The 13,039-nt window shown below is 32.2% G+C and overlaps 1 protein-coding gene across 2 annotated transcripts; it reads left to right on the plus strand.

Moving 5' to 3' along the window:
* The first annotated feature begins 4,606 nt into the window (after positions 1–4,606).
* On the plus strand, positions 4,607–11,844 carry LOC132750263 (zinc finger protein 83-like). Of its 2 annotated transcripts, none has more exons than XM_060740207.1 (2): positions 4,607–4,684; positions 9,686–11,844. In XM_060740207.1, exon 2 carries the CDS (start codon positions 10,502–10,504, stop codon positions 11,432–11,434), a length of 933 nt encoding a protein of 310 aa, XP_060596190.1. In that variant the 5' UTR covers positions 4,607–4,684; positions 9,686–10,501; the 3' UTR covers positions 11,435–11,844. The 2 variants fall into 2 exon arrangements, with proteins under 2 accessions (XP_060596190.1, XP_060596189.1); XM_060740206.1 differs by lacking the exon at positions 4,607–4,684 and adding an exon at positions 8,492–8,576.
* The last annotated feature ends 1,195 nt before the right edge of the window (positions 11,845–13,039 follow it).

Below are 13,039 nucleotides of genomic sequence, written 5' to 3' on the forward strand. Positions count from 1 at the left end.
CCATAATTTTGAAAATTGGGAAATTATTATTGCCTGTTTATAAAATAAATGACAAAAAAATATTTTCGTCGCAGACGGCGGTGGATTCGATTACAACGCAGTGCGGTGGGCCCGATACCATTTTTGTATATTTTAAGAATATAACTTGACGTAAGGCACTTTTCAATTGAGTACGGTCCTTTTCTTACTTTGACATTTGAGAAACGTGTTTATTTGATGTTAAAAGCGATGATATTAATTATCATATATATACATGTACGCTCGTACAAATATATGCCCGAGGTCCGCTTTCATTTTCCTTCATTGAAAATTACTTAAGACATAATTATCATAGAATAATCCACGTTCAATAATTTATTGCGGGTTTTTACTAAGTATCAAGTATTTTTTAGTGTGAATGTACCATTCCAGTTGAAAAGCCAAAGTTCTTTTGGAATTCACTTCCACTGACCAAATTTTAGTTCTCCAGGGCAGTTGGTCATCATTTATTGTCGAGTCGTGATTATATTATCTGTAAATTATTTGATAACAATTTATGCTCAGTAAAACAAAACGAAAAAGAAAATTCATTGAATTATGCAACTTAAGAAAAATATATTTCAAATGACAATTCTGTGTGTGGTGTGCAGAACAATGCACAAAGCCTCAATATTAAGCAAGTATGTACCGCCTCCGTGGTCGAGGGGTTAGAGTCGATGACTTCTAATCCAGTTACCTCTCTGGCGTGGGTTCGATCCCAGGGACGATGGTTAGGAACTACCCGCCTATATGACTGAAATACTGTTGGGAAAAGCCGTAAAATGAAACAAACAAACAAGCAAGTATGTGAATAAAAATATTTTATTACAAAAATGTATTTAAAGCAAGTACATGTACTTGACATATTACTTGAAAGCGTCGAGTGAAGAAAAACGCGAACACACTATAAATTTATATTCCTTTAATTCATGAGATGCAAGTGCACAGTTTAAAATAAATATTTAAGGTATCACACCATATTGAATGCAATTTAAGGTACAGAAACCATAAACACACATTCAGACTAAATCCGATACGAGAATGTCATTTTGTCATAGAATGTAAATGTATTTTGTTTAATGTTTTGTTTGTTTGTTTGTTTCATTTTACGCCTGTTTCCAACAGTATTTCAGTCATTTAGGCGGGTAGTTTCCTAACCATCGTTCATGGAGAGTTACACCAGTACTAGACTACCCTCCTCGGCGCTAAACTACCAAATAATCACCCGGGGATCGAAGCCACGCCAGAGAGGTAACTGGATTAGAAGTCATCGACTCTAACCCCTCGACCACGGAGGCGGTGTTTGTTAAATGATTTAAGAAAAGAGTCTATCATAAGGACATAGAGCATTAAAAATCCAATGATGTAATATATATATAATGGAAATAAAATTGTCGTTATAAGATGAGCATATTTATAGAAAAAGCCTTTACTCTGCGAACAATATAATTATCTAGTTGTAAAGTTTATAGAGTGAACAAAATGATTGATATCTATGAAACTTCAATTGAAAAATACATTGAACACAAATTGATAGTAAAAAAATGCTTTCTAAATTTCAAATTAGGAGTGAGTGAAAGCCCATCTGTGCTTAGCTACAGTGTCATGTATATACATGTACATGTATAATTATTAGTTATTCTAGCACGACTCGCATTTTTCCCTATTGAACATAGGAGAACCGAAAGTGTGTGTTATTATGCTATAGAATCACTGTTTGACGTTCTATATTTAGACATGTGACGTAATCATTATACACGTGACGTAACCACTAAAAATGTGACAATGTAACAATAAGTACGGAAACAAATCAGACGCAAGTTAGCTAAATATCAGATACGGCAGCATTTATTTGTTGATGTCGTGTTAGAATCGAAATAATATATATATCCAAATCGGTGATTTTATTGCTTGATAACATCACTGTTTGTCGTTCGGATGCGCATCATTATATCAGTTCACTCGGGCTTCGCCCTCGTGATATAATTCCTCTCATCCGAACTCCAAACAGTGATGTTATTGAGCAATATAATCACAGTTTGGGATGTATTATTTCTTAAGTATGGCGTAATACTTTTAAGTATTTACGACAGTATCTTGCATATATGTTGCATATATATACGTGAACGTCTTTAAAATGTATTAATATAATTATATAACTTGTTTCCGTTTCCGACGAGTTTGAAACCCAACATGATACTCAATATTCTATCAAAGTACAACCAAAAGGTCGTTCATTTCAATAAATAGCCGGGATTTAAAATGATGCCATAGAAGAGTTGACACTAACTGTTCATTCCTCCAATTTTATAATTCCTGAAAACGAGAAAATGCTATTAAGCCTCTCTCTTTTATTTTACAAAATAATGATGATGAAATAGTTTTAAGATAGTTATTATCACGCAATATGTCGTGCAAATGTAATTAAAGTTATATCATAATGCATTTAAATTTGCTGCTTAACAGTGTATATTTATAACTGTTATTCACAATTCATAGGAGTAGATCTACCAGAATTGCAAAAATCGGAGAGGGGTTGGGGAGTAGAAAAAGATCAATAGTGAAAAATAATAGTACCAATGAATTATTCCTTATCATTTATGTATTATTTGTTTAATTTTCTGTACCTATAGACAGCTGCATAAAGACATCGTAGGAATAGGTACCTTTCGACTCTCCTGAAAAGTATTGTAAGCTGCCAAATATTCGCGTTAATTTCATTACTATGTCCATAAAAATTATATTCTCAAAAACATCTGATACTTCAAGATATAACAATACGTCGCCGATCCTCAATGTTTCAAGTGTACAATGTATTTCTGCACTTGAGCAATGTGTTGTCTATTTATTATATACAAGGTACTAAAAAACACAACAAAATAAACAAACTGATATAGACAGTCTCAAAAGCGACCATGCCATGCATCTGTATGGGCCCGCCGGGCCATTTTCCTTTGGTTAAGCTTTGGACCTTATATCGTTGTAAAAACTAACACAAGGGCTAATCCGCAAGAATATAAGACAATTTGTTTTTCAAGAGTTTGCTTCAGAAAATTGTGTTTTTATGGAAATTCTTATGCAGAAAGAACAAATCGCCGATCCAAAAAGCGATCATGACACGCGGGCCTGTCTCGAACATGTCCCTTTGAATAGAGTTTTGAGCCTTAAACTAAATAATTGGCTTCAGGAAGTGGTGTTTTTACGATAACACTTATTTATAATTTATACATAAATAACAAATCGCCGTTTCAAAAACGACCATGACACGCGGGCCTCTCTCGATCCCACTTAATTATGATAAGAGCTTTTTCTATAAAGATGAACCTCCAAACTGATACAAGGACAAATCTGTAACGGAATAAGACAAGTGGTGTTTAAATGATTAACCTAAAAAAATGGTGCTTTTAAGAAAATTCTTTGAAAATTTATAAAAAATAAAGAAGAAATTGCGAATCTAAAATATGACCATGTCATGCACATAATAGGATAGCGAACAGACTCGATCTCTTGTGAAGCACTACAAACAGACAGACAGTGACTCAAATATGACACAATAAACCTTTATGACTTGCAGGATGCGTTTAGGTAAAAAAATACAAATGGCATCCTTTATTAAAAACTATCCAACAATATGTAACTTTTTATTTGGATTTATTATCTATCTTTACTTAAATACTACGAGGCGTGTATTTTTACCCTGCTCATAATAAAATAAGATATTAATATGGTTATATACACATTATCTAATAGTTTATTTGGGTCAATAATTATTTATGATTTCTGAGATATTACAGTAACTAAATTTGTCATCATGGTTTTATATACTTAATAAGTCTTATATAGTCACTTATATAATTATATTAATTAAAGATATAGTTACATCAAATCGCATTTTTGAAGAAATTTAAAAATCAGTCTACTGTATTCTCAATTGATATATATGCACTTGTATCATATTATAAAATAATATAAACACTTCCTTTGCTATAGGCTATAGGGTCAAAACGACTCTCGGAAAAGGGCCGAAACGCCAATGGATCGATTATATGTATACATTTTGATAGTAAATAGTATTGTGTAGTATAATATTATGTTTCTTAAGGCTAACATGTATTTTTATCACCTATGTGTTAGAAATGGCTCAGTGTCTGATATTGCTCAAATTTTGTCTGATTTTGCTCAAATTTAGTCTGATATGATAATTTTCTGTTTATCTAGTCATAGCAAATTTGTATCAGGTCATTTGTTCATGTTATATAGCAAATTTTCCTATGTGTTAGAAATGGCTCAGTGTCTGATATTGCTCAAATTTTGTCTGATATTTCTCAAATTTAGTCTGATATGATAATTTTCTGTTTATCTAGTCATAGCAAATTTGTATCATGTCATTTGTTCATGTTATATAGCAAATTTGTATTACGTCATTTGTTCATGTTTAATATGTTGTATTCTGATGCCTCTCAGAGGCCTAGAATTTGAAATAAAAGTTCAAAGTTCAAAGATTTTTCACTGGGCATGGCCGATCCCAATTGCAACTTTTCGGCTCTTTCCGTCAGTTTTCGTATAATAGCGATTAGAGCCGAAACGTTTTGCTGAGTTGCTGTCCTTTGAAAGTAATCCGCCATGATTTAATGTTTGTGGTGTTATTTAAAAAATAAAAAGTTCGGTAAGTAATCTATAACCGGTTCCTGAAAATATTTATTTATAACATATTACAAGGTTACCTTATCAAAATTAGGGCGGCACTAAAATTTGTATTTAGATTCTAATTCATATCACCCATTGCCATGCATGGTCATATTTCCGTGTTACCCAATTTAATTTCGGAATTCCAAGATATTGTCTATTGGGCATAATCAGCCTTAAGTGCCTCCTAGACTTCAAGCACCTTCAAGTTTTACTTTCACTTCCTTATTGTATCTTATCAATATGTTACATATACGACTGAGGAAGCTTAGATCTAGAGTGGGTGGACCAACGCTCGGCGTAAAATACTATATTTGATATGGCAAATTCAAATCCACGTCAACAAACCTCAATGTTATATGTCCATTTTCAAGACCGATAATATTGTTTTAAATAGCCATTGTGTAAAATTCGCTAATCACATAATAATGTGCATGGCTGGAGCTACAGATAGTCCGGATAAACAAGAGTGGTTTGCGTGAAATTGTACCATAGCTCGGCGTTCAATACTACATGATGCAGGACTGTTTTTCGAATAAAATCTCTTTTTATCTTATGAAGAAAACATATTGAATAAATTGTAACAACCAAATTAGGTTCATACATTTACAAGTACCCAACTTTTAGTTTAAATTTTACAGCCCCAGAACTCTAGTGTTAAAAGATTTTAATAATTTATATGTTGGGGATAACATACGGTTGTTCGTCTGCTATTTGCATTGTCACGTGACTTTTACTAGATCTAGCAGTGAACCACACCAGGATAAAATGGTGAAAGATGTAAATAAATGCACCATTGACCTAAATCGGAGATAACTCGAGACATTTTCAGATATTTAAAAAAAAATATTTTTTACACCGAGCATTGGTATGCGCCGAGCATTGGTCCAACCACTCTAATTATTTTATTAAAATATAAAGCAAAATAAGTTATTCACCATTTTACTTTTAGTTTTCATACCTTTTGAGGCAAAGTAAAGATGAACTAAATAATAAAGGTAGGGTTGTCACGATATTGGTGCAGTAAAATATTTTTCACTATAACTTCAAATATATGTACCTTATCATCATTCCCATCTTATGTGACAAGGTTCATAATTCTAGCACCAATATTTTCAGATTTATCTCCCCTTGAACTTGGAATTTGCCTCAAAAAATACTATTTTTTACTAGTAATATCTGTCATATGTTGCGGTTCGGACAGAAATATCCGTCCCGAGGGGACCCGCCCATGGGCGGGTTCCCGAGGGATGGATATTCCGAACCGCAAACATATGAAAGATATTTTTTCTTGCATATTCTGCCATATTATTTCATATTTAAAATGGTTTACCTCAATATGATATATGTTCATGGAAATTAAAGTCATTTCATCCACAATAGCGTATGAACTTACAACTTAAATTACAACGGCGAAATGACGTCATCCTAAGACATATTTCCCTTCTAAAACGACGTCATTTTAACGCGGTTCATTCATAAATGGCGCTAAAATGACGTTGTTGTTTGGCACGCGACTCATCTGGCACCCCCCATGCCAGATGAAATTTCCGGCATGGGTAAAACTCACGGAAACGCCAGTCTGTTATGCAAGAATGTTACTTCTTTATTTCTTAAGGGATCAACCTCATACTTCAAATATATGTACCTTATCATCATCCACATCTTATGGACAAGGTTCATAACTTAAGCACCAATATTGCTAGAATTATCTCCCCATAAACTTAGATTTTTTTACTAGAAAAATGTTATTTTTTATTATAACTTTTTTAGTTTTTAAGGTATCTGCCTCAAAATTCAAATACTTATTCCTTATCATCAATTACATTTTATGTGACAATGTTCATAACTCTTGAAGCAATATTTACAGATTTATCTCTCTTTGAACTTAGGATTTTCTTTAAGAAATATTATAACTTCTTTACTTTTTAAGGTATCAACTTCAAACTTCAAATATATATTGCTTATCATTACACACATGTTGTGGGACTAGGTTCATAACTCTAGCATGACTATTTCTAGAATTATTCCCCTTGATCTTGGAATTTATGTAAACAAATGTTATTTTTTTTACTATAACTTAATACATAATTATACATAATTGATTTTTCTTTCATAGTTTTGTCCTCCTTACTGCGTCCAGTATTTTATTAGTCGAGGTTCGCTGTCTCCTGTGACAGCTCTTGTTTTATATGGCGAGCATTATATTCTTTTATTCAACAAGTTTAATAAATTCAGTGATGAACTTACACAAATTTAATATTGGATTTATAAGATACCAAAAATATAGACCATTTGCAGTGAAAGCACCATTTTGACCTATAGTGTAACACTAATATTAAGTGTGTCTTAAGGTTATGTTTATATAACACAAATGACGTCACATCAAAATATATGCAAAACCGTGCAATGCAATTTTTACGGAGCCGCAAAAACGGCAACGGTATGTGCAGATCAAGGTTACTATAATTGTTTTTTGCTTTTGAAACGTAAAATGTAAAATTTTCAATTGCCTTGGAAATATGAGTAATTGTCTTTTATTCACTTAAGGCAGCAGATGGATGTTAATTCAGGCCTTTTTCCCCTATCCCATGGGTCGAATATGGGCACCATTCCCCATCCAAATTATGTTTCTTTTTCTCAATTTCAAACAAATATTCCCAATCTAGAAGTCAGCATTTTGAAAGAAAAAGTACTGCATTTTCAATTTTGGTGTAGCGAAATAGCGTTACGAAATATATTCATGTCTTGTGAATAAAAACAGGATTTTTAATTGATATTTAAGTTTTACATTTGTACACATTTTAGCCTGTCCTTGTGTTTTTGATATGACAGAAAAAGCTGAACAGTTTAAGTAAGATTTTTTTATTTAGATTTATTTTAACAAGTGTAACACCTTCAATGCTAGCATATTTTCCCAAAATGGCAAATTTTACGACACTTATTTCCCAAATTTGCCATGTGACGTTTTCCCAAAATAGAGAAAAAAATGGCCTGTACTTGTCATGGTGTGTACATCATTGCTTAATGCTAATATTAAATGGAATAAACTATAATGCAATTGGCATACATGTCTTTCTTACAATATTCAAGGTATTATTCGGATTTCATTCTTCTAACTTTTGTTATCAGGCCTCGATGAATTTTTCCAGGGTCATTTACCCTGCAGTGTCCCTTCAAATTAATTCACCCTCCATAAAATGTTCTGACCCTGCATTTTGACGGAATCAAACATAAGTCTTGAATTTACTATTTACCAGTCTATATCTTTACAGTTGGCTTTATTCATTTACATATTATTAAATAATGCTTATAATACTTTTCATTCTTTTGATATACATGTATAATCTTCAACATAACCTGAATACTAATATTTCATTTCAATTCTTTTAAACGCATGCTGAAGTATTAACCTCATGGCTAAGTATAAGACATTATCACATTATCCGCCTCACAGGAGTATAATAAAGCCATCTAATAAAAATGATATTACACTAGTGTAATAACACTTTGATGTGACATCATTTGCGCTATATATAAACATAGCGTTAAAGCGCGCTAATGTTAGCATTACACTATATGCGCATCATTGAAAAATTACTCATTTTAACAGTTTACTGTTCTTATTTTATATATGTGATAAAAAGATTATTATATTCGTGTAGATTCAATACTAAATTTATTGAACTCGTTAAATAAAACGATATTATAATGCTTGCCAGAGGCTCGCATAATATGATTTTATTCAACTCGTTCAATAATTTAGTATTAAACTACACTCATTTAATATCCTCTATTTACAGAATGTGTATAACTGTAAAACATAGCCGAATGCTGCTGTTGTTACAGAATTATTTCATCATACGCTTTTGGTAAAGTTTTATACCTTAACATAAGGTCATTTTCTGGTTATCATTTGACAGTATTGTGATTGAAATAGAGTCTGCAGTTTATTTCTTTTTTACCAAAAAACTTCAGTTATCATTTGGATCGGGAGAATCTTACTTGATATCTTCTATTATACTTAAGAGGTTTAAGTTTAGATTTGATGTGAAACATTGTTTGGTGAATCTCTACAAAAATTGTGAAAATTATAGCCCTTGTATCGTGACCTTGACCACCAAATTCACTAGACTCAAGTCACTCAACCGCATTGTGTCAAAGTTCAATAATATTGTAAAGAAACCAGAAAAAAATCTTCTGTTCCAACACTACTATTTACATGAGTACAATTTTCCAGGTATTTGCATGAAGTTCAGGTTTTTTTCTTCTCTTAAAAGCTCTCTTTTTCTATATAAAACCAAATTGAAATAATACTAAATTATGGGTTTTCAGGTTTTCTTATATTTTTAACTTGCACCCCTTTATTTAGTGTGGCATAGAATTTTCAGAGATGCAATCTTGTTTGTATATAATTCACTTTTATACCAGTGTTTAAATGATTTCAGTAAAATACATGTACATGTTTGGTTTATACAAATATGTTGTCCTGTTTATGAATGTCCTTCTGACCATTTTTTGTCATCACTGCTATGATACAAATGTATGTGTCCATTATTTAACATCAGTTTGGTGTTAGACATGACCTTAATTGATCAATAATAATTGATCAATATTAATCTTTGCAAAATTAATGACAGCTTAACAATTATGACTTTCATGACCAATATCAGTAATTTACTTGTGCCTTGTCATTAGGAGTATTTATAGTCAGGTATTAGGGAAATAAAAGCTGTCACGACCCTCTGTTTTTTCATTGCTGTATATATAAAAAATATATTATCTTATGTATCATTACCAAGTGGGTTTTCTGTATATTAAAATAGCCTAACAAGTAACATCTCTATTTGATAGAAAGAAAACATATAGACTATAAAGGCATTTTAGTGTTATAAAAACCATTTAATAAAACCTGATTCAAAAGTTTATATTATTATATAAATAATATCAAAATTATATATTTATAATTATTTTTTTATAGAAATGCTGACTCCTGATACAGTTTTGCTGAATGAAAAAGGCTGTTACATGTACAAAGTCAGATGTAAGATTTGATACAGTTGAAGAAAGAAGAATTTGTTGACAGAAAAATACATGCCAAACAGTGAGCAAAAGCATTTTATGAAGAAAATACCCAATTTTTTTTGTGATACAGTACCAATGATGGAATATTTGTATACTTAATGGGAATTGACAAAATGGAGATGAGGAGTTGAAAATGTGCTTACAATGAGAGAAATGACAAAAACGAAAAGTAATCAGAGGATAAAATACAACAGTTCAACTGATTTTATAATGATACATGTATGTTCACCATAATAAATAGTCAAGCATTATGGGTGTGTGTAATAGTTTCTAAAGTCATAAATGCCAGAAAAAGTGATAAACAAGAATCCAGACTGGAGAAAATACAGTTTCTGTTATAGCACATTCAGCCACATGAACTGTCAGAAGCACACATGAGGTTATATACTGGAGTAAATCGTTGTAGGTTTAATTATTGCAATGGCACATTCCACCATATTCACAATTTGAAATGACACATGGAGAAACACACTTGAATAAATATTTCCAATGTAATGAATGCACTGGCACATTATTCCATAGAGACAGCCTTAAGCAACACATGATGATGCATCCTGGGGAAAAAACTTTTTATATAATAATAAATGTAATATCTGTGATGTTACAACTGTAGAGCAAATCCAAAGCAACACATGAAGATATACATACTGAAGTAAAACATTTGAAAAATAACATATGCGGTGTGACAAATACAACTGATCTCAAGAAAAACATGAGTAAACATACTGAAGATACACAAATCGAATGTGATGGCACATTCAATTGCATAAGCAGTTTGAAGCAACACAAAAGGAAACACACTGTAGAAAAACCTTTTACATGTAATACATGTGAGGGCATATTCAGTGATGTATATACTCTAAAGCAACACATGAGGATACATACCGGTGAGGACCGTTTTAAATGTGATGTTTGTGAGGGCACATTCAAACACATGAGCAGTTTTAAGCAACACAAGAGGATTCATACTGGTGAGAAACTATTTAAATGTAATGTATGTGATGACACATTCAACCGCATAAGCAGTTTGAAACAACACAAGAGCATACATACTGGAGAGAAACCTTTTGAATGTAAAATCTGTAAGGGCACATTCAGACAAATGTCCACACTAAAGCAACACATGTTTATACATACTGGAGAGAAACATTTTAAATGTAGTATATGTGATGGCGCATTTAACCGTATGAGCACTCTGATTCAACACATGCGGCTACATACCGGAGAAAAACCTTTTAAATGTAGTGTATGTGATGAAACATTCAACCGAAAGAGTACTTTGAATCAACACCTGAGGATACATACTGGAGAGAAGCCTTTTAAATGTAGTGTATGTGATGGCACATTCAACAACTTAAGCACTCTTAATCAACACATGAGGACACATACTGGAGAGAAACCTTTTAAATGTAGTTTATGTGAGAGCATGTTCACCTGCATGGGCAATTTAAAGCAACATATGAAGATACATACTGGAGAGAAACTTTTTAAATGTAGTGAATGTGATAGTACGTTCAACCGTATGAGCAACTTGAAGCAACACATGAAGACACATACTGGAGAGAAACCTTTTCAATGTAGTGTATGTAATGGCTCATTCAGTCGAATGTCTATTTTAAAGCAACACATTAGGGTACATACCTGAGAGAAACCGTTTTTAATGTAGTGTATGTGATGGCACATTCAGACGAATTTCTGTTCTAAAGAACCACATGAGGATACATACTGGAGAGAACACTTTTTCAATGTTACTGTGTAATTGTGATGGTGTATGTGATGGCACATTCAGACGAATTATAATTTCTATTCTAAAGCAATACATGAGGATACATACTTGAGAGAAAACCTTTTCATTTTTGTAGTATATAATGTTGTAATTCAAGTTGGCAAAACTTTACAGGGCAATCAAAAAACTTCCTAAAATATTTGATATCAGATATAAAAAAAATAATATCAAGAAAATTTCTGTTGAGTATTTCATGTATTTGAAAAATGTTCATAATATTTGATATAGTTCAAGTAACAACCATTTTGCAAATAAAATGTTGAAAATATGTAACATAATTTTTGTGTGCTAAAGGACAATACATGTATCTATAAAGATACACCTATTTTCCACCCAAATCATGAGTTAAATGTATTATGTTCTTTGAGCAAAATGGATCTGTTGACTCTTGGTACATGTAACTCCATTTTCAAAAGACTGAGCATTTCACTTTGAGAGAAATGAAATTCGAGTAACGTGGATCTGTTGCTGCCAGTATATTTAGTACATACATTTGTACATGTATAAACATATGCCTGATTGAATGTCCAAAGTCTTACTGGTCTGTTATTGTTGATTGTAGCAATGTTGCAATATTCAGCCGTTGAAAATTATAAATGAAGATAAAGATATTATTTAAAATTTAATCCATATATATTGATTGTGAAACATAAACTCAAACATTCGTAGCAATGGCATAAATGCAAATAAAGTTCGTCAGTATTGCTCAGTAATAATTCAGTGGCGGATTCAGGCCTGGGCTTCACAGTCTATGCGAAAGTCAATTTTTTTTTCAGGCCACAATTAAGGACCGTGACCCTTAGGTTTATTTCCGGCCCGGATGATATTTAAATTTCCAGCCCAGACATTTCAAGCATTATTTTATAATAACTCGGTTGAAAGTAAAAATGATTGTCTTTCTTTAAATAAGTGAGACCCATCAATATAGAAACATAAGAAGATGCTGACCAATTGAAATAACTTAAGCAAGGTTCTCACTGGGATTTTCAAAGGAGGAGTCCTTGGACTCCCAAGCACAGAAAAGTAGGAGCACAGAGCACGTTCAATATGTTAAGCCATCTTTGCTGCACTTATGCAGTTGACAAATATGATGTATTATACAGTATATTAGCAGAGTAAGCTAGGGGTTAGAGAGTCAGAGTTTGAACAGAGAAAACGCTTATTATTCAGGAAAATGATAGTATGTCCCAAATGGAATACACTGTACCATAAAATTGATTGAAAAGATTTGAAATATAATTTCAAAAACCCTACATCATCAGACCATTATGCTGTTTTCTTCCAGATTCACTCCACACACCCCCCTCCAACGAGAAAATATTCATTGTATGTGACAAACACATACTGGTAAATACCTCCATCTCAACTAATGTGAACACTATCTTTAGTAATTTTAATTCTTAAACTACATTTAAGTGTTATTACACACATTTTAACAAAACAAAGTTTCCTTTTGGTTACGAT

Source organism: Ruditapes philippinarum, unplaced genomic scaffold, assembly GCF_026571515.1.
Source record: "Ruditapes philippinarum isolate M1 unplaced genomic scaffold, ASM2657151v2 ctg6812_1_1_1_1, whole genome shotgun sequence".
Classification (NCBI taxonomy): domain Eukaryota; kingdom Metazoa; phylum Mollusca; class Bivalvia; order Venerida; family Veneridae; genus Ruditapes; species Ruditapes philippinarum.

Bases quoted from the DNA above. Each gene is read 5' to 3' on its own strand.
- LOC132750263 (XM_060740207.1), top strand. From the start codon at position 10,502: ATGAGTAAACATACTGAAGATACACAAATCGAATGTGATGGCACATTC.